A 22,733-nucleotide genomic window follows, 5' to 3' on the forward strand; every position below is an offset into this window, starting at 1 on the left:
ACTGACCATGACCTCCCATGACACACATTACTTTGACTGGCAGGAAATAACAGTTAACTGATCAGTGCTTAATGAATAATTTACTCTATGAAAATTATTGGTATCCCAGTTAATTGGATGACATTAGATGAAATAAGAAGGCAATTAATGAAACAACTTGTTTAATTAAGCACTTTGACTGCAGCGGCATGCTTATTCCAAGTGTATTTAGCACAAAAATAAATAGCCAATCTAGAAAAGCTCCACAATTTTTTTGCTGAAGAGATTTTGTGTATAGACTTCATGTTAATTCACATGATGTGAAATACAACATCAAAAGAGCACATCTGCCTGGCTGTGTACCTTCCACTTAAAACATTATTTCGCATTGCCCTCAACTACACACTCAGCATGGTAGAGTTGACTAATCTGCCAAGCATATCACCCTCTCACCACAGGGCAGTGTTGAAGACACTTTAATTTGGCCTGGGTATGTAAATGTGGGGGTGGAGTGCAGCTTCTTATCTGAGAGGCATTAGTGCACATCATTGCAAATGCCATTTTATTCGCCCTCTCAGCAAACCGTGGAAAAAAAAACACAACACAACAGGAGCAGTAATCTTTTGTACTATATGGCGAGATGAGCTAATGAGATGAATCAAGAGTCACTAGCCCAAAGCAAACTTTTTAAGTGGTGTATTATTGTGTACTGTATATATGTGTCCAGTGTATCATAAGTGTGCCGTGCGTGCATGTGTTAAAAATAATAATGATGCAAAACGCCTTTTTTTGTTTTCCTATGTAAAACGGGGTGCTGTGCAAATAAACAAAGCAATCTTATTAGAGAAGGCAAAGACAAAACGACAACAATGACGCTTAATGAAATATAAATATTAAATCACTGAAATGATAATGAAAGCCATTTATCTTGGCCACAAGCATGCTTTCAACCAACTCATTCAAGGAACAAAGAGCAATAACTATTAGCAATAGCTTTTTTTATTCAGTCTTTTCAATCTTATTTTTTTTTCCAGATAGATCACAATGAACACAGCCTTTAGACAATAGCAGTTGAGATAATCCATACAAATGAATGTCTCTGGTCTTTTTTACCAGTTGCCCATCGTAGCGTACGTGGAGACCCTATGGTAACAGTGTGGGCTTGGAGAGGGTGAGGGGACAACATTGACAAACATCGGGTGCTTATTTTAACTAACCAAAAGGACATGTTGATGTCTTTATGTGTGTGTGTGAATCTGCGAGTATAGCCTAACATCATGGGTTCGCCTCTGTGAGTCAGAGAAGAGAGAGGGGGGATTAGCCATATTCAGCGAGGGCCTGTTTTAATCACTCGGTAAGGGGTATTTCTGTCTCCAGTGGCCAAAAATACCTCACCCTAGATTTGACTAATGCACCGATCAATCCTTTTTGCATGCCTACAGTGGGTAATTAGACAATAATGAGAAGCCTTACATGAGGCTTGATCCCCGACTGTGTTGACCTCAGCAGCCACTGCCCCATTACACAGCCAACAGCCTGAGAGAGGACCATGGCTATAAAGCATACCTTCTACCCTCCTCCCTGAACCAGCTCATGTATACGACCATAGGGGCCAGACCAGAGGAACAGCGTTAGTGGGGACAGCCTTTTAAAAATGTCTGAACTGTGACTGGTTTTGTGGTAGATCCTGACTAGAAGACAGAGTCCTATGGGGTGAATTCAGTGATCCTGACTATAAGACAGAGTCCTGGGGGGTGAATTAATTCAGTGCTAGTTTCAATGAATGGCCAAAACAAAAGGAGCACAGCAATGGTTTTAATGTGATGGCATTAAAACCAAGAACAAAGAAAGTTCAAACAATGAATCTATTTAAAACAGATGAAAGCACACTGGCGCTGCCGGTGTGCATGCGCTGGACCTACACGTCTACACACATGTGAAGTTCTTATAATAATCAAATACAAAGAAATAAAGAGCATACAGTGATAAAACGATGGTACATCACAGAGATGAATGGCTTTATGCACTGTGGGGAATGTTGAGGTCTCAATGCGTTAAGGCATTGTTTACGTAGGATCAAAGCAACGGAGAAAACTTTGTTAATGAAATGTGGCAAAAGTATAAACACTGTCAGAATTGTCGGCTCACAATTGAAAATAATAATTATTATTATATCTCCCTGTAAAACCCGGATTAATTTCTACTAAGAGATTTCAACCTTACTACAACTTTTTACTACTAGGACTTTTATAATAATTATTAAAATAATAATAATAAATTAATAATTTACATTTGGGGGATATCTTTAACAATAATAAATAAGTTATATGTTCTAGACATTCTAATGATCACAAAAAAACATATATTACAGTTATTTTACTTACTTTTGTCAGGGCTAAAGGTCAAAGGTCATAGGTTAAGAATTGTTCAAAAGTCCAGAGATGTTTAATTCGTGTGAATTTGAGCCTCTGTGGGGGGTATTTATATGCAAATATCATGACCAATGGCATTGCAATGAACATCAATGATAACATTTAGGTGAAAAAAGATCATTAAAAATAAAGAATAAATTAATTAAAATATGTTGTATTATTGCAACGCTGGGTGTTACAGGGATATATATATATATATTTATATACATATATCTTTTTTTAACATTTCCAGAGAAGAACAACCTATGAATACTCCTGTTTATACATACAATTTCCGCAATTTCCACAATTTTCAATTTCCGCAATTTCCAATTTCCGCAATTTCCAATTTCCGCAATATCACTATCAATATCGAAAAAAGATCATTAAAAATAAAGAATAAATTAATTAAAATATGTTGTATTATTGCAACGCTGGGTGTTACAGGGATATATATATATATATATATTTATATACATATATATTTTTTTAACATTTCCAGAGAAGAACAACCTATGAATACTCCTGTTTATACATATGAGCAAACAAATAAAGCAATGAGGAGGGGGGGGGGGGGGGGGAACACAACCAAATGTATGGGAGTCAGGGAATGCAAGATGTCATTATAATGCAACAGTGTTTATGAAGGACGTCTGTCGTTTAGCAAAGCTCGGGGTCGGCACAGTGTTTTATATAAATGACACAACGAGGGTGCATCTGAGAAGTCTTCCTTTTAACTTGTCTCCTCTTCTTAGCCAAAATGTATTAGAAGACAGACAATGGACCAGGGTGTAACAGTAAAGAGAATATCCTCACGTTTATCACTACCTGTTCTACGAGATCGTGTGGACTTAAGAAAAGAGAGAAGGAAAAATAAGCGGAAACAACATTAGAATACTCAGACATGACATGTCTCTGTAGGACAGAATGCTGCCAACCCTGACACATTATGCACAAGTCATTGTTCCTTCACTCGGGCATGTCTCAACAAGAACTTGAGGTTATTGTCATTATTTAATCTAGACTACTGTTTTGCCTATCTTATTGTCATTGAATATTAGAAAAAGCACTCCCCCCATTATTATTTCAGAGGGTGGCCGAAATGTGCCAAGATTTTTAAAAATAAATATTTGTATATATAGTTTTTGTTTCGTTAAGAAAGCCTGAATGTGAAGACACTTGGTTGATATAATTAAACCATGTACCTAAACACCGAAGACATCAAATCTAAAGGAACTTCAGAAAAGATGTTAGGGTTTCTCTGGAAAGTATATGACAATTCTAATGTGTATTTAGTGACGGGATACATACAGTACGTACACATACAGAAACAACACAGACTGCTGAAAAAAAAGAACCTCTTTTGGGTCCTTTATAGAAAATGCACATTCGGGTGGACCAGGGTATCAATAGCAGTCACAAGCTCCACAGAAACAACAAAGCTCTCCGCAGAGATGGTAAGGCAGTTATATGATCACCAAGGAAACCACTCCACTTTTCATTATGGCAGGTTTCTCCCCCCCCCCCCCCCCCCCCACCCTCCCTCCCTTTTTTTTTAAAGAAAGTAAAAACAGAACCACAATACATAATACCCATTCGAGTTATTGTTAAAGTAAATAGCTGCCCCGTAAAAATCTGCTCAGTAAAAAATATTCAAACGTGTCGTGTTTTTTTTCTTTTTCTTTTTTTTTGTCAGTTGTTGTTGTCATTGGTTTTGAACTGTATTCTAGGTCGGCTGGCTCGTTACGCTTTTCAAACAGTTAATGTGTATTTGATCCAGTTAGATCTAGTTTGATCCAGTCAGATCTCAGGGTAGAAAGAGGCGACATGTCAAAAGCACTGAAGCCAGCCTGCAGGATGCAGAATAGAGGGGGGGGGGGGAAACATCAACAAAAATCCCAAACTAAAGCAAACTCACAGAGTTCGACAGCTACTAAGGCAACTTTTGCCAAATACAATATAAGCCCATGTATATTGCAACACAACTATATATTAATTTAATAAAATACACAATATCGCTTTTGTACACATAACAATTTGGCTCAAATGCACAGAAATTGCAGTAAAATCAATAAAAATATGTCATTTTTTATGTAAACACATTTAAATCGTATACATTTACACATATAATGATATATGTATAGTGATAATGTGAAGGGACATTTTCTTGTTTGTTAATATTTTGGGGTATTTTTCTTTGAAACAGTGGCAGTGTCCTTTGCGGTTCTTTGAATAAATACCCCTCTTTAACCTGTTCCTTTACTCCAGGACACCTTTTTTGCTCAAAGTTTTCTCATTTCTTGTTTTCTTACAAAATGTATAAATATCTCGTTAATATCTGGACACTATACATGAATTCATACATATATTGATCTATATAATCATATAGATGTTATCTTTTCACAGTTGAGGAAAAAATGTCCCTTTTTATACAGGATTGTGATTTGCCTTGAGGCAGAGTCAGACACATGGAAATTCACCGTACACAAGGGACTGAAAGCTGATGATTTACATGTATTAGACGATTACACAGATGGCCAATTGTATGTGTGTGTGTGTGTGTGTGTGTGTGTGTGTGTGTGTGTGTGTGCGTGTGCGTGTGTGTGTGTGTGCTCGCACGCATGTGCTCGTGTATTTTCAGTGTAGTGCATATGTATAAAATGGTGTTCACAGCTACACCAGTCAGGAAACATGAATGCTTAAATAGGGGGTGAGACACAGCTTACACATGTGAATATAAATGACAGGTGAAACATGGTTTACACTGTTAATAGTTTCCCCATCAGTACAACACTCTGGCCCCTTTTTAGTCCATCGCTGACCCCACATCTGAACACCCCTGATTAGCCAGCTTCCAACACACAGAATCCGCATTGAACACCAATAATAAAAAGTCAGAAAAGATAACGTTGCTTTTTTTCGTCTTTCCGTCCTTTCCCTGGTCCCCCTCGGGGACCAGACTTTTGTTCCTCTGTTCCTACCTCGATTGTCATGTCTGACCATACGAAGTCCTTTGTCTTTTTATGCCCGGTGGCTAAACACACAGAAATCAGCCTACACACAATCAGAGATATGTATAGGTTTTCACAAGAAACCATGAACAACACACTTATGAGCTGGTGGGCACTTAGATAAAAGCTTTGCAAGGAGCCAGAAGCATAAGCCTCTGCCGTCTGCTTTAAAGAATCCAAAACAAAAACCAAAAAAAAAGAGTTCATAAAGTCAACAGAATTCCAAATGTTCAAATTGTAGTTAGTTATCAAGAATGGTAAGCGATGTCACCAACAACCAACTGGTGCCAAAAGCAATATTATAAATTGTTTCCATTGTCCTTTTCCAGTTGTTAGTTATTGTCAACAACAAATAATTTGACCACAGCTCCTATTATAAGAGCCTTATAGTTGAGTTGATTTGGTGACAGTTTTCGATGGCAGTCGCATCCTTTCCAACCTCTCCACACCCGTCTCGCCTCCTATCATCGCCCCCCTCCTCCTCCCTCTCTGTGTCACTTCCTGAGCGTGCCCCCCGTGGCCTCGCCTCCTCTGCAGTCCTGCAGCAGTTTGTCGATGTCTCTCACCACCTGGTCGGCGTCCATACCGCCGTCATGGCCGCCCGCCTCCAGCTCGGGCTGCTCCAGGACGCGCTCCATCATCATCTCCCCCGAGGCCTCCTGACTGATCCTGGACCGGGCCTCGGCCAGAACCTTGGCCACCGGGTCGGACGACGGAGGCATGTGGGCCGCGTAGCCGCCGTGGCCCTGTTGTTCTCTGCTCTGTTTGGCCGGCGACAGATACTGCCCGTCGGGGGGGCCGTAGTGGCCCACCGAGCAGGGGGCGGGTGGCGGCTTGCCCTCGGCGCCGTCGGCCGGGCTCTTCACCGAGGAGCAGGGCGAGGAGGAGGAGCCCTTGGTGGGGCTGGCGGAGGCGGAGGGCACCTCCTGGAGCAACGGGCTGAGCGCGCGCTTGGCCTTCAGGTAGGGCTTGACGTTGGCCACCAGGATGGTGTGGTCCCGGCGCTCCTTGCCGAACGTGCAGAAGGTCTTCTTGCCGTTGTTGGGGTTGACCGTCTCGTAGGTCTCCGTCTCCGGCACCGTCTCCATGCCGGCGGGCACGAACAGGTTGTTCCGGTAGTCCACGCCCTCGGCCTGGTTGCCCCCCGCCGCGGGGAACTGGGGCATCCAGCAGCGGTCAGAGTGACCCAGCACCCTGCACTCCTCCGTGCAGTTCACACAGTCCTCATCTGTGGAGACACAAAGACAAAGGGTTAATTCACACAGTCCTCATCTGTGGAGACACAAAGACAAAGGGTTAATTCACACAGTCCTCATCTGTGGAGACACAAAGACAAAGGGTTAATTCACACAGTCCTCATCTGTGGAGACACAAAGACAAAGGGTTAATTCACACAGTCCTCATCTGTGGAGACACAAAGATAAAGGGTTAATTCACACAGTCCTCATCTGTGGAGACACAAGCATGAAGACAAAGAGGGTTAACAGGTGAGGTCACAACAACATGCAGAGATATGCACTGTAACATGTAACATAATTACACCGCACACAGAGAGAGGGGGCAGCTGGAAATAAATAAATAAGTGCATCGCTGAATTCTGCAGAGCCGAAAGTCCAAGGCTGGGTAATTATAGCTAAACATATAATGTGAACATGCGCGCGCACGCACGCGCGCACGCACGCACACACACACACACACACACACACACACACACACACACACACACACACACACACACACACACACACACACACACACACACACACACACACACACACACACACACACACACACACACACACACACACACACACACACACACACACACACACACACACACACACACACACACACACACACACACACACACACACACACACACACACACACACACACACACACACACACACACACACACACACACACACACACACACACACACACACACACACACACACACACACACACACACACACACACACACACACACACACACACTCTCTCTCTCTCTCTCTCTCTTCCCAGGGAACACCTGCTGGGCGAATATGCATTTTCCAAAGCTCTGATCAAGGGGATGGCAGAGCATACAGAGAGGGGATGGGATGGGGTGTGTGGGGGGGGGTACAGAGGGGATGGGGGGGGGGTACAGAGGGGATGGGTGGGGGGGGGGGGGGGGGGGGGGGGGCTACAGAGAGGAGAACAACAACAGTTGAGGTTTGGCAAAGGCATAATGCCGTTATCATAAATTCATGTCACTGAGCTTTGAAGCCCTCCCTAGACAGAGAGACGGTGCCAAACGCCGTGTGCTTCTTCCCTATGTGTGTTCCTGCATGTTTATTTGTTAGCCGAAGAGAGGGAGACACACACAGTCACACACACCCACGCACACACACACAAGCACGTGTGCGTCCTTGTGTGTGTGTGTGTGTGTGTGTGTGTGTGTGTGTGTGTGCTAGTTTTGCTTGTGAGAAAGAGGATGCATGCGCGGCTGCGCGCATGCATTCTCCTCTTTCATCTCTATTCAGAAGGATGCACACTCTGGCTGATTACGGACGGAGTGTTCATAGCTGTGTGAAATGGATCCAGAAATGGGTAGAGGGGAGGGCGGGGGGGGAAATCACATTTCTTTCTCCCCTATTGGGCACAGGGTGGAAAAACAGAGGAAGAAAGAGCATCTGTTGTCCCACAAATGGAATGATTCCATTGGCTCAGGTATACATGGTGGGATGAAGCTATAAGACAACAGGCTGGCTGGAAGGGCCGATACCATGACTTCATAATATTATTATGATACAAGGAGCTTCTTCCATCCGTATGGGTCACATATTCCAGTCGGATCCAATATTATCCATTGGTTCATTATGGCGATCCGATACGGTACGATTCAATGATTTGAAATCGATACAGTAGATATACGATTCAATGATTTGAAGTCGATACAGTAGATATACGATTCAATGATTTGAAATCGATACAGTAGATATACGATTCAATGATTTGAAATCGATACAGTAGATATACGATTCAATGATTTGAAATCGATACAGTAGATATACGATTCAATGATTTGAAATCGATACAGTAGATATACGATTCAATGATTTGAAATCGATACAGTAGATACGATTCAATGATTTGAAATCGATACAGTAGATACACGATTCAATGATTTGAAATCGATACAGTAGATACGATTCAATGATTTGAAATCGATACAGTAGATACGATTCAATGATTTGAGATCGATACAGTAGATACGATTCAATGATTTGAGATCGATACAGTAGATACGATTCAATGATTTGAGATCGATACAGTAGATATACGATTCAATGATTTGAGATCGATACAGTAGATACGATTCAATGATTTGAGATCGATACAGCAGATATACGATTCAATGATTTGAGATCGATACAGCAGATACGATTCAATGATTTTAAATCGATACAGTAGATATACGATTCAATGATTTGAAATCGATATACAGTAACTATTTAGTAATTAAACCCCTCTTTTTCATTTTTCTGTGTTGATACAATCGATTAATTGCATAGCAAAAGGATTCGATATACGATACATAGTCAATGTTGCCGTATTCATTTCGATATACTTCCAATTCTTGAAATTAAAATCGATCGTTACACCCCTAGTTGCAGGTTATTCTTAGCATTTGTTTGACTGACTATAGGCTACTGGAGTATAAGAGTGGGTGGAATTTTACAGCTTGACATTCAGATGAGTGACCCGGCAACTAAGTATAATTGGCTCTCAATGCTTTTCAATTCTGACTCACACAATGTGTGTGAGATTCTATGGCGAATCTAACCTGCCTGCCAATGTGATTTAGCCCTGGGTTGAGTTGTCTATCTGAGCATAGCACTACAAAATACAAATTCTCATAATAAGCTTTCGAGAGAAAAATAATTGTAACTGTCAAAAAAGTGTATTAAAGTCAAAATGTCTTCTGCTGTGAAAGTCAAATTGCAATAGGTAAAGTATTTTGAGTATAGCTTGACAATAGGCTAGCATAATAATAAGCATTACATCAAACAGCATAAAGTCTTGACGCCTTTAATCACATTATAGTGACACTCCATCTACTAAATAACATCTCATACTCCTCATGCAACTCCTTATAATGCCGTTAATATCAGTTTTTGGTTGATTTAGGTGGCATTCGCACCTCCACTTCGGTAGATGTGAATGGGCAGAGAAGTTGAATTATTCTCGCAGATTTAATGTGCTGCATTTTGACTTCACACTATAGTTGTGTTAAAAAACGCACCAAGGAAAACGCAGCAGGGAGCGTTATCAGTGTGTTCAATTAACTACAGAGGAAATACATACAGTACTTTCCTCCAAACAGGAGAGGTTAAGCGTTTCATATACAGTATCAAACTAATACAATGTGGTATATTGTTGACAGTGAGAGTCTGGATTAAGTGGACGTGGTCCATGGGTTCACTCGGTTATAGGCTTGTCTTTGCAGTACGTCGCAGGTCAGTAGCCCCAATTCCCAAGAGACTGGCTCTCCTTAAGCCACAAAGGGTGAGCTTAAGACTTCACAAATGGTTAGGGAAGGCCAAATTCGACTGCCAAAGAGAGGCTGACATTTCCCATGCCGAAGCGTTCGTCTGGGAGGGAAATAAAAGGAAACACGGAAAAGGCGAAGCTTGACCAGTTTAAGACAGAGTAAATTGAAATGGTGGGGGGTGACGGGTGAGAGCATGTCAGTGCCCAGACGGACCCACACAAAGCAAAGTACACCATGTCTGTCTGTGTCTGTGTTTGTGTAAGAGTGATTTGAGATTAGAAAAGAGGAAGTCCAGACCCCCATGTCAAGACACAACACAAATCGGTCCACAGCGAAAATCAATTTTTTTACACTCTCGGAGCCAATAATAACAAAGCTAAACACACATCCAAACACTCGTCTACAACAAGGCACTAGATCCTCACGTACACAATACTAACTGGTCCACTTCCCAGTTCCCTTCCCACACCACCCATAAGCGTGTCTGACTCTGCATTCCAGACACATAATTAACTTGGCCTCCACAATGTCTTCATGCTCCAAGGTGCTTTGTCCGTTCACAGGGCACATATTAAAACATAAATAATCCATGGAGACATATTTCCCTGCATCTAGTTATGGAGGGAATATCACGGATAGCTTATTCATGTTCAACCTTGAGACTCCTCATGTATATGGCTAACAATATGACATATGAGGGCGACATTCATCTCTCTCTCTGTCTCTCTGTCTCTCCCTCTCTCTCTCTCTCTGTCCCTCTCTCTCTCTCTCTCTCTCTCCGGTTGTGCCATAGAGGCAGTCCACCAAGGTCATAGTGGCGATTCATTTGCTGTAGACGTTGACAGTTATCATCAACTTTAATGTTGTAACTGGTATCAATCTACTGTAATGTATATAGACTTCATACCAAAAGGCCTCTGGCTGTGACATTGCACTACTGTACATTATGCTTATGTCATTGGTCATTGTGAAAGTAGCTCTCAAGTCAAAAAGGTGTGGGCTCCCCTGGGCTAGATCCATTCAAACACATTCAGCATTCTATCTCCAACCAAACAGCCATATTGTTCATCAAAATCCTATCCTATTTCTATTGGACTGTCAGATTAGAAGAAGTCTTTCTGCTGACTCAATAAAATAATTTTTTTGTAAATTAGCACTTGATTAAAAAGGGAATTTGGGACATCAGACAAGTATAAAAAAGTATAGGACATTGGGCCTGCAGATTCACTAAGCTGTTCGTAAATAGTCCCTTAGATAAAGCAGTCCGGCGTGGAGTGGTACATTTTGGTTTGGTATATAGTTATTTTTATTGGCCTAAAATATTGTCTAGATACATACATTAATGAATCCACCGGCAGACATCATTGAGACATTTCTTTTATAGGGGGTAATTATGTGACCATACCATTAACAACTTATACAATATATTGTGACGTGTCAAACTAGGGGCTTTTCATGATTCTGAATCCATTCCAAGCATTAAAAAAACACTTGGGAGGCCTGGGCCGTGGCTCAGCGGTCCAGGCACCTTGGCTAGTACAGTAATCCAGTCTGGCAGTGTGCCGCGGGTTCGACTCCCGATCCCGACAGCCTTTACTGCATGTCTTCTCTCCCCATTTCCTGTCAGCCTCCATAAACAAAAAAAAAAAAATATATATATATATATATATAAATAAAGGCGAAAGCCACAAAAAAACATTAAAGGTATATTCAGTGATTTCACTCAAAAAACCTTAGGTTTCCTTTTTGCCTTGGGACCCAAGCTTTCATCCAATCAGGATAGAGAACCAAAAACGAAACATAAGGTTTTTGACCCCCAGGGGTTAACTGGGGACAGGGAGGAACTCCTTGGTCAGCACACTCTATAGTAGAGAGGATTATCACAACAAAACAAAGAAATAAGTGATATTTGAATTAAGTGAAATCACTGAATATACCTTTAAAAAAAAAAAAAAACACATGGGCTAAAAATGGCCAAAGCTGTCATGGCTATTTTTAGCCCAAGGAGTGTTTCTTTTGTGGAAAACTAACGCTTGGAATGGATTCAGTGGAGGGACTCAACCTCAACTTCAGAATGTGAAAAGTGTGCCTGTGTATATATTTCCCTAAACACCCCCTCACCCCCAGGCAGACACCTGCCCCCCCCCCCCCCCCCCCCCCGGCCCCATGTGCCCATCCCTTCTCATATTATTACCCAGCTCTGTGATTAATGTCCCCTCAACCGCGGGGGGATGAGGGGTGCAGAGGAGCAGATCTGTACTCAACTCAGCGCCTATTGCCAGCAGCAGCACAACAGCAGGGGAGATATAGATATATAGCATTATTAGAGGACGGGAGAGACGGCTAGATAGAAGAGCTTCCCCAAAAGTTGTAAAATATTGAATGCTATATCATCAACATATAACTAGCATCCATTTTTAATCCATCCTCTCTGCACTGGCTATAGCTTTTGTACTTCCATGCACACCTGGGTCCTCATCATTACACAGCCCCTCGGAGACACTGGGACATGGGATTATATAGTTGGAGGATGATCTAAGACCATGTGCAGGCTTGTTACACGCACATGTGCGCCGCAGCACACTTGTATTTTTGTAGTAGAGAGAGTCCCCCCCCCCTAACCCTCCCAAAGGTGGACAAGAGCAAAAGGCAGCTGACAAATTTCACCAAGCATCTGTGTGACAGACCATGACCGCACCTGTTCACCTGAGGGGGCTCACAGTGTGTGTGTGTGTGTGTGTGTGTGTGTGTGTGTGTGTGTGTGTGTGGTGGGACTCTTCTGTGTGTAATCCCCCTCACCCCATTGCTATCTCCAGTCCAGCTGATGCTTTGCCAGGCTTTAAAAAAAAAAAGAGAGTAATGAAATTGTGACTCTGAATAAGAGAAGATTGCTTGCAGTTTAAGGTGGAGATGGCCGAGAGAAGGGTTTTTCTGTGTGCATTCATTGTACTGTATTGTAGTGTATGTATGTATGTATGTATGTATGTATGTATTAGGGCATTCACTTCTAGTCATTTTTACTAGTTGACTAGTTTATTAGTCGACTAGTTTACTAGTAGTTGTTTAACTACCTATTGTGTAAAAAAATGTATACATTTAAAAACTGTGTACATTGGTGACTATAACTATATTCTACCTGATCTTGAGGATACAAAATCAGTCAACTAGTACTAGTACCAACTAGTTGCTTAATGCCTGTGTGTGTGTGTGTGTGTGTGTGTGTGTGTGTGTGTGTGTGTGTGTGTGTGTGTGTGTTGCATCTACTGTATATGTACAGTCAGGGAATATAAAAGTGAAACTGTGTGAAACACCGGTCTAACAAACGAAAGCAACACTGAAGACTCAACTTACAAAAAGACAGAAGATTTACTTGAAAGCCAATTAGGAAACCAAAACCCAGAACTTGAGAAACTCTTATCAGGCTAAAACCCTTCCATCAAGGGGCCCCCCTAGCAGCTTCTCCCTGGGTGTTACCTTCTGGTTGCCCCAAGCCCAACTGAACTGACTCACTGCCCCTGCAGCCTCCCTCTTATACTAGGCAAGAATATACCAAGGAGCAGTTCTTTTTTTTTTTTTTATCCCACGATTTGTAACCCATTTTCACCCCTGTGTCAATTATCTAATGTGATCCTGGGCTCTACACATCCTCCGCCAACCTGGGGAGAGCAACGGACTTGAACTCATGCTTCCTTCATGCCTGAGTGTCCAAGTTGCTCTTTTTACACCTGCCAGGGGGGAGTTTCCCTGGTTGGACGTAGCGCGTGGAAGGAACACGTTATTCCAACCAGTTCCTTTCCCCTCCATCAGGTGCCCCGGCTGGCCAGGGGGAGGCAGTTTAGTGACCAGGATTACTGCATGTTTTTTGTGAGGGTACCTACCCTAGGGGACACGGGGAGAACATGTGAGGGTACCTACCCTATAGGGGACACGGGGAGAACATGCAAACTCCACACAGAACAGTTCTGTAATTGGTACTCAACATCTGGCTAACCACAGCCCATTAGTTAACTTACACAATTACCTAGGTTTACTAAACCAATTCAAATACATTACATGCGCGGCGATGGACCACAGCATCAAGCTAAATAGAAAACACAACACAAGAGCTCTTGTAACCCAGAGAGACAGACACCCCTCCTGCTCTATAACCCAGACAGACAGACAGACAGACACCCCTCCTGCTCTATAACCCAGACAGACAGACAGACAGACAGACACCCCTCCTGCTCTATAACCCAGACAGACAGACAGACAGACAGACAGACAGACACCCCTCCTTGGTACCTTCCTCCAGACAGACAGACAACCCCCCTTGGTACCTTCCTCCACTCAGTCAAGAGGATCACCAGTACCACAGGAGAGCCAGGTGCCAAACAATCATCATTAAACACAAATGACACCAAACATAATATACTGTATTTGCAAAGTTCTCTTTTACAATTCACTACAGTGAGCTATACAATAATACAAATATGCGCTCATGTCGGCAAAGTTAGTTAATTGGATGCAGCTGTTCAGTTTCAGCGTGGGCATTGTTCTCCATCAGTGTGTATGTGTGTCTGCCCCGTGACAATGGTAATAACAATAATCAGTGGACCTCAATGAACATCAATCACAAACTGCACAACTAGAAACTTGCCAACAATTGCTAAGGATTTGAGGATATTTATGCCGTTATTACAGTATGTGACATGTTTTGTATAGGCTGCTTTTCTTATTTCTTCAGGGGCAATGTATAATAATAATAATATTAATATTATTAATAATATTTCGCTCTGAAAGAATATACAGTATATTCAAAGAGTTGTGCCGCATTTTTACGATAAAAAAAAAGAAAATAGTAGACCTACAAGCTCGTAGCGCGCCACTCGGTGGCGCGCTATGAGCTTGTAGATCTGCTATTTTTCAATAGCTAAAGTATAGCATAATATGCTTAGTTAAAACACCAAAAGGAGTTCCCGTTCAAAATGGGGTTTAAGGTCTATTTCAGTCTTGGGGACTGTTATTAAAGCTCCCGTTCCTCTCAACAGAAAATAAATAAATCTGATTTTATAATAATATTGCAATCCTTCTGATCCTGAATGATAAAGAGCCTCAGGCTTCCTTTCCACAGCTAGATTTTATGGTGTGAATTTAGCCTCTACTCTTTAAGATAACATAACCGTAAGTTAATTAGAATATACTGATATTTCTCAGCAAATCAATCAGCCAGTGGGCACAGCATTGTTATGGAAATGAGTGCTCAAGTGGTATTACTAGAAATCTGTTCCTAGTTTGTGTTTGAAATCAAAACATTACGTTTAAAGGGAACATATTTTGCCAGCATCTCTTGCTCGTTTTAAACAATATTTTCATTACCTTACATTCCCATTTGTTTGATGGGTTTATCACATTTTAACCAGTTTAACCAGCAGCTGACAGTTTTGAGGAGTTGATCGTCTCATGTATTGACAGGAGATGCATCACATTAAACAAATTAAAATCTGCAAATAAATATTATAAATTATATATTATATTATTATGTACATTGTACAGTTACATTTACATCATCTTTGCTACATTGTGGAATTGTGTTTGCATCTTCTTAAAGGCAAACCTATTAACACAACCAAACAGCCAAAATATCTTTGTGAATAGACACATCAGGTAGCCCATATAAAATCAGCTGAATAATGTTGAATGAATGAATCATTGTTCTGTGAATACTGTTATAATCCTGTTTCACGGTCACCACTATCTATGAAGAAAGAAACTAGAGAATCGGTTGGATGGCACTTAAACACCCGCCTTCTAATGAGAGCGCAAAATCTGTCTCGGAAGAGCCACCCATCGACTGATCTAATATACAGCAACCTTCCCCGTGTTTCTTCACTAGTCCACCCATCGACTGATCTAATATACGGCAACCTTCCCTGTGTTTCTACACTAGTCCACCCATCGACTGATCTAATACTGTATACGGCAACCTTCCCCGTGTTTCTTCACTAGTCCACCCATCGACTGATCTAATATACGACAACCTTCCCTGTGTTTCTACACTAGTCCACCCATCGACTGATCTAATACTGTATACGGCAACCTTCCCCGTGTTTCTTCACTGGTCCACCCATCGACTGATCTAATATACGGCAACCTTCCCCGTGTTTCTTCACTAGTCCACCCATCGACTGATCTAATACTGTATACGGCAACCTTCCCTGTGTTTCTTCACTAGTCCACCCATCGACTGATCTAATATACGACAACCTTCCCCGTGTTTCTTCACTGGTCCACCCATCGACTGATCTAATATACGGCAACCTTCCCCGTGTTTCTACACTAGTCCATCCATCGACTGATCTAATATACGGCAACCTTCCCCGTGTTTCTTCACTAGTCCACCCATCGACTGATCTAATATACGGCAACCTTCCCCCTGTTTCTTCACTGGTCCGATCCAGAAGAACAGTTTTCCGGCCACTGCTACAGAGACAATGAGGTTATATTTTCCCTTCTTCTCTGGAGTCCTGCCTCAAAGCAGACCAGAGGTAGAACACTGTCGTTCCCTGATGTCATCGCTAGTAGGGACACAGGCATCAGTAAAGCAGGAACTGGGGATGGCAATGAAGGACCGGGAAGTCTGGTGTTGACATTGTGAAATCCACGATCTCTTCCGCGGTCGAAAAATGACGATGAGGATCTATGCAAAGACACAATGATGCTGGAACTCCTTGTGCTCCGTGTCCAACTATGGGAAATAAAATGCTTAATACGGGAACTAAAGTTTCACAGAAGACGTTCCACAGCTAAACAAGAGCAATATCTGCCCCTCTGATTGGCCATTGCTCGACTCGGTTGCTGCTCCTTATTTGCATAAAGTTGGGACTTTATGCTCAAGTTCTTTCTTTTTTTTTGTCAAAGCAATTTTGTTGCCCAGCAACCTTTTTTTTGGAGATGAATAACTTCCAGACGCTTCCGGGTACAGTAGAGAGTACATCTCTCCCCCGTGAGATAGCTTTTATCTCAGTGGGAGGCCGGAGAATACCAACTCACAGCAGGATATATGCTTGGCGGCATAACCGGCATTGGGTAGGGGAACCCAGCACTGAGAATGAACCAAGGACAAAATGTCTCTGGATCAAACACATCCTCTCTTAACCCATTCTGAACGGGAACCCATTTTGGTGTTAGCATCATGTTATGCTTTAGCTATTGAAAAATAGCAGATCTACAAGCTCATAGCGCGCCACCGAGTGGCGCGCTACGAGCTTGTAGGTCTGCTATTTTTGAAAAATTTAAGAATGACTGACATTTTCAGAATCTGATCTCAGGTCAGAATGGGTTAATCAGACCAGTGTGTGTCCAGTGGAAACCTCGTATGAATCTGATCTCAGGTCAGAATGGGTTAAGGCATTTCCACACACACCACAGCACCCCCCCCTTCCCACACCCACTAATGCCGGGCTAAGTTGTTCAAAGGAACCTCCCGAGGGGAGACTGTGCATCTATAGGAGAGAGTTGGGGATGAAGCAGGGAGGAGGAGGAGGAGAGAGGAGGGGATGAATGGAGAAGAGGAGAGCAGGCTCGTACTCAGAACGCAAACAAACACACAAAGCCGGTCTAATCAATGGTGCACAAGAGGAGCTATGCGCCGCGCTGTGGGTGTTGTGAGTGATTATAGATTATAGGCACCCGGGTAACAGGAGGTCAGTGACATGTATAGGGAGGGATGACGGTTTGTTGTTTATGGATTCATGGTCTTAAAAAAAAGCAATATTTCCCTTAACCCATTTCGACCGAGACTACAAAATGTTTCTGAAACTTTCTGTGTCAGTTTGTTCTCAAACATTTTCATGTCAAGGACCCCCAAAAATATGTAATTGGCCACCGATCCCAATCTGAAAATATGTTGTTCCAAGGACCCCCCCAGAAGCAAAGATTTGAGTTAAAAACTAAAGAATATATATATTCAAAGATTTGAGGCACATTTTCGCGATTTTTCTAAAATAGCAGACCTACAAGTTCATAGCGCGGCACTCGGTGCCGCGCTATGAACTTGTAGATCTGCTATTTTTCAATAGCTAAAGTATGACATAATGCTTGAAACACCAAAAGGGGTTCCCGTTTTGAATGGGTTAAAATGCATGACATTGTAGAAATTGTTATCAATTGTGGCTGCAGGGTAAAAGGTTGCAGCTTTGTGGCATTGTGTACAGGATGTGCCTCTCTTGTCAATAGGAACACACTGAGGACTCTCTAGCTAACATAAAAAAGTGTGAAATATTCATTGAACCTCTGCTTCATTATGCATTATGGCTCAGGGTAGAGGAGGACAGCTAATTGCAAATGGCCTGATCTACAAGATATACTACACCACAAAGACACACATGAAAGGAAAGGAAAGGTACTATGTTTACCCTGCAGGGTAACTGGACTAAGGAAAGGAAAGGTACTATGTTTACCCAGGGTAACTGGACTAAGGAAAGGAAAGGTACTATGTTTACCCTGCAGGGTAACTGGACTAAGGAAAGGAAAGGTACTATGTTTACCCAGGGTAACTGGACTAAGGAAAGGAAAGGTACCATGTTTACCCAGGGTAACTGGACTAAGCTCAAGAACTTGTTTACAGCCAGGCCCTGCTCATAGAACATTTCATGGTAGAGGTTCAATGCCTTGTCCAAGGGCACTTCAGCGGTGGTAATTTCAACGTGCCGGTCCGGGGATACGAACTATAGCGACCTTCCGATATCAAGACCGCTCTGCAAACCGTTCGGCCACCGCTGCCTCATGCACCTACTTCAAAATCATTAAAGAAACAATGCCCTAATAATATTGACTCAACCAGACAATCTGGTGCACTAGCTTCCCCCTCTTGAGATTCTAACTCCCTTTTTCTGTTGAATGTCTTGACCTCCAACTTGGCAGTAAACTGAACGGTCATCATTGGTCACCAGGTCATTCATGGTTTCTCAACTAGTGGGAAAAAATAACAGAAATCAACAAATCCTACATAATCAACTAAAGTCAGGGACCACCTGTTAAAACCCCTGTTCTACAATATGTGACCAAATCTGACTGAGGGACTAACCATTGGATTTTCTTAGAATTTTCGTTTGTTTCATGTCATATGAAAGCAGCAGGGAATCATAGCTTCAGATTGACATATTGGTTGTTCAGTTTGACCCACCGGTTTTGGAGATATGGCTTATATAGAGTAATTAATGCCTTGCAGAGAAACAGCGAGTTGAGAAAACAGGCTTAATAATAATAATAATAATATCTCAAACTTATATAGCGCTTTTCTGAGTACCCAAAGACGCTTTACATGGGGGGGCTTTACAGAGGTAACAACAAATTAAAAACAACTTTAATAGAAAGAAAAGGAAAAATAACACTAAAAGCTAAAGAACATTAAAAGACAGTGAAAAGGGTTAGCTAGGGAAGGCAATTTTGAAGAGGTGGGTTTTGAGGGTGGATTTGAAGGTTTGAAGGGTGGGGGCATCTCTGAGTGCCTTAGGGAGGGCATTCCACAGGGTTGGGGCAGCAAAGGCTTGAAAAGGTTCACTTCTGTGGACTCTAACATTACACCTAGCTACTGTATATGTTTAAGCATTATATTTCATATTTACATGCTCTAGGATGTGAAGAGTCTGCCTGTGCTATTAAACTCATTTTGAAAAAAAAAAGAAATGTTTTTCTCCTCTGGTGAAAAGCTGGAATTTGCGCGATGGCAGGCTCTCAGTCAAAGCTGGTCACATATCAACTATCAAAAGGCGCCAGACGAGGTTAGACAAGAAAAACAAAAAAACAAAAACAAGTAAAAACACCTCTCACTATTTCTGGTGTTATCTGCTGACAATCGGCTATCGTCTCGTAAAAAGAAAAGAAGTGAAAACAGAAAATGAAACCTGACAAACGGGTTCAAACAGCAGCTCAAACCGCCATGGGAAACTATCCAAAGCCAAAACAACAAAGTGCTGAGAACAGTCCAAAGAGATGTTTATCTGTAAACATGTCAGTGAAGAGTGACAGAAGTCTTCAGAGAGTGTCGACCTATCCGTCAGCACCTTATAGTGTTCACAACAACGTGAAGCTGTTTTCATTCAGCCGCTGTCGTATAGTTCGTTTCCTTTATTGATTCCGCGCGGTGGGAATTTCACATTCGCCCCGAGGCAGCACGGCAGTTACACTCACAGAGTTACAGAGTCGGAGTTGGAAAAACAGCAAGACAAAAGAAGAAGCACCAACAATAACCCATTCTGACCTGAGATCAGATTCATACGAGGTTTCCACTGGACACACACTGGTCTGATAAAGAACAAAAGTATACACCTACTACTGTATATACAACTATCCTGTACTGTGCAGAAAAAAAACAACACCAGACACCAGGTTACAGTGTCCTCACAGTATCTCACCCAAAACAAAAAGGTGTCTGTCTCAACCAGTACAATCAGTGCGATGCAGTGTTGTTTTCGTCGACTAAAACTGAGACGAAAAATGTTCGTCGACTACCTTTTTTCACTGACTAAAACAAAATAAAAACGAGTCTATGACGACTAAAACTAAGACTAAATATACTGACAATTTCGTCAAAACAAATAAAAACTAGACTAAAATGTTAGGAAGGGACTAGTGGACGAGAGATCCAGTTTTATGCTGGGTTGCATGCTGAACATAGCAGATATACAATCTCACAGCGCGACGCGTTGTGAGATTGTATATCTGCTATTTTCAGCATGCAACCAAAGTGTAAAATATGTCATTACAACGACATCAAGGCCTGTCAAAACACATTTTAGTCGACTAAATCAACTGTAGATTTAGTCGACTTAACACTAGCACATCCCAGGCGACTAAAATGTGACTAAAACTAAGTGAAAACTATTCAAGAGACTATGACTAAAACTAAAATAGAAATCTGCTGCCAAAAACAACACTGGTAATGCGATGCAAATAAAAGTGACAGTGTCCACACAGTGCAATCAGTACACTAACAGTACCCTGAAGTGTCATTAGAGATCAGAGAGTCTAGCATGGAGACATGTTGGACAATTATGTTGAATAGAGGCCCTGCTTGAAGCACCCTTTAGCTCTACCCACATCAACCCTCATAGCGTCACTCTCTATATACTCACATGTGTTGCACCTACGCTGTGGAATGACTTACCGCTCTACTTGAGAAATGCTGTGTCTGTTGAGAACCTTAAGAAGCTACTAAAAACTCATTTGTACCGCAAACATTTTGGTTTGCTTCAGTGATTATTTCAATTATTTTGTTGATTTCTATGTGTACCGTTTTCAAAGAGTATGACATCATAATGTATTTACACAGAAAGAGAATAGGACTCTTTGTTTTTTACATTTTCTCCCACAACTCCTTTCCCAGTCCTCCCCACCCACTATCTTTCCCCACGAGGCCAGACATACAAACAACATACAAGCACATGTATAAAACCAATAGGTTGAATACAAAACAATACACACAACATACAGGTAGGAATCATAAAACACGGGACGTGATGTTAAGACTGTCCATTGTGCCAATAGATGGTGTGGGCTCACATGAGATTACCTTGATGTTAAGAGTGGCATTAGGAGGTGTATTTCAACTAGGGTATGATGTCAATTTTGGGACACATCCTCAGTAGTGTGCCTTTGAATCAGCGGGTGTTCTCGGCCTTCCAACACTATATACACCCTCATCAAAGGTGGCCAGCTAAAGGGTGATCAAGCCTTAGCTTGTGTCCCATGCCCAATCATTGAGATTTGCCTCCCACGGGACTATGCAAGGCAGGGGCGTCCTCTTCCCTGAGCCAGCCATACAGCTGACCGCATACCTCATAAGATATTAAGATACAAAGGGGATCACATGGTTATGATTAATAAACTACCGTTCTGTTTTTATCTATTTCTAGGTACTGTTCTGTTTTTATCCATTTCTAGGTACTGTTCTGTTTTTATCTATTTCTAGGTACTGTTCTGTTTTATCTATTTCTATGTACTGTTCTGTTTTCATCTATTTCTAGGTACTGTCTTTGCTGCTCCGTTTCTTACTTCATTGCTGGTTTATCTTTGATAGTCCTACCTTTCAGACCTACTTGACCGCCTGCGAGTTGAGACCCTCGGGGGGGAAAAGCCATTCTCACCATAACAACAGGCCCCGCAAAAAGACCATTGGCGACCCGGGGCCTTTTGCAATCCGTGCACCCTCATTATGGAACACCCTGCCAAAGCTGGAGATCAGGCTCGCCTACTCGGTTCCTCGTTTTATAAATCACTCCTGAAGACCCATTTCTACAAAGCTGCTTTTAAAACCCTTTATCGTTGTGGATCTCTTTGTACTTTCTGATGTATTTCTTTCACCTTTTTTATGTTTTTCGATGTGCCATTAAATTCTGTGTTTTTTGCTGTTGCCTTTAGATGTATGATATTTTCTATAATATGCTCTTGTTGTTCAGCACTTTGTGACCTTGTTCTTAAAAGGTGCTATATAAATAAAGCTTTATTCTTATTGTTTTATTCTTATTATGTTATTGTACAGCACCTTGTAACAACTGTTTTGAAAGGTGCTTCATAAATACAATTACCTTACCTTACTGTAGCTATTCTGGGCATGCCATAAACAATATAATAAATAAACAAGAGGCAAAAGCAGGTGAAAACGTGCAGAAAATAGAACATCCACTAGTGTGAGAACATCTGCTATTTTCGGATAGGACATGTGTTGTAAAGGGGAAAAGGAGGGTATACCGAGTGTAGAGACCCCCGGGGGGCCCCTGGTCAACATATAGACCCCTGGGGGGGCCCCTGGTC

At 41.9% G+C, this 22,733-nt stretch overlaps 1 protein-coding gene across 1 annotated transcript in view; it reads right to left on the reverse strand.

The window, feature by feature from the left end:
* Nucleotides 1–4,021: 4,021 nt before the first annotated feature.
* The window catches only part of pcdh17 (protocadherin 17), a 99,808-nt gene continuing 81,096 nt past the window's right edge, over nt 4,022–22,733 (reverse strand). Inside the window, exon 4 of the mRNA XM_080768953.1 lies at nt 4,022–6,629. Coding sequence (XP_080625079.1) covers nt 5,896–6,629 — 734 coding nt within the window. The 3' untranslated portion in view covers nt 4,022–5,895. The remainder of the gene's footprint in view (nt 6,630–22,733) is intronic.

Source organism: Protomyctophum bolini (assembly GCF_963924005.1).
Source record: "Protomyctophum bolini genome assembly, chromosome: 1".
NCBI lineage: Eukaryota > Metazoa > Chordata > Actinopteri > Myctophiformes > Myctophidae > Protomyctophum > Protomyctophum bolini.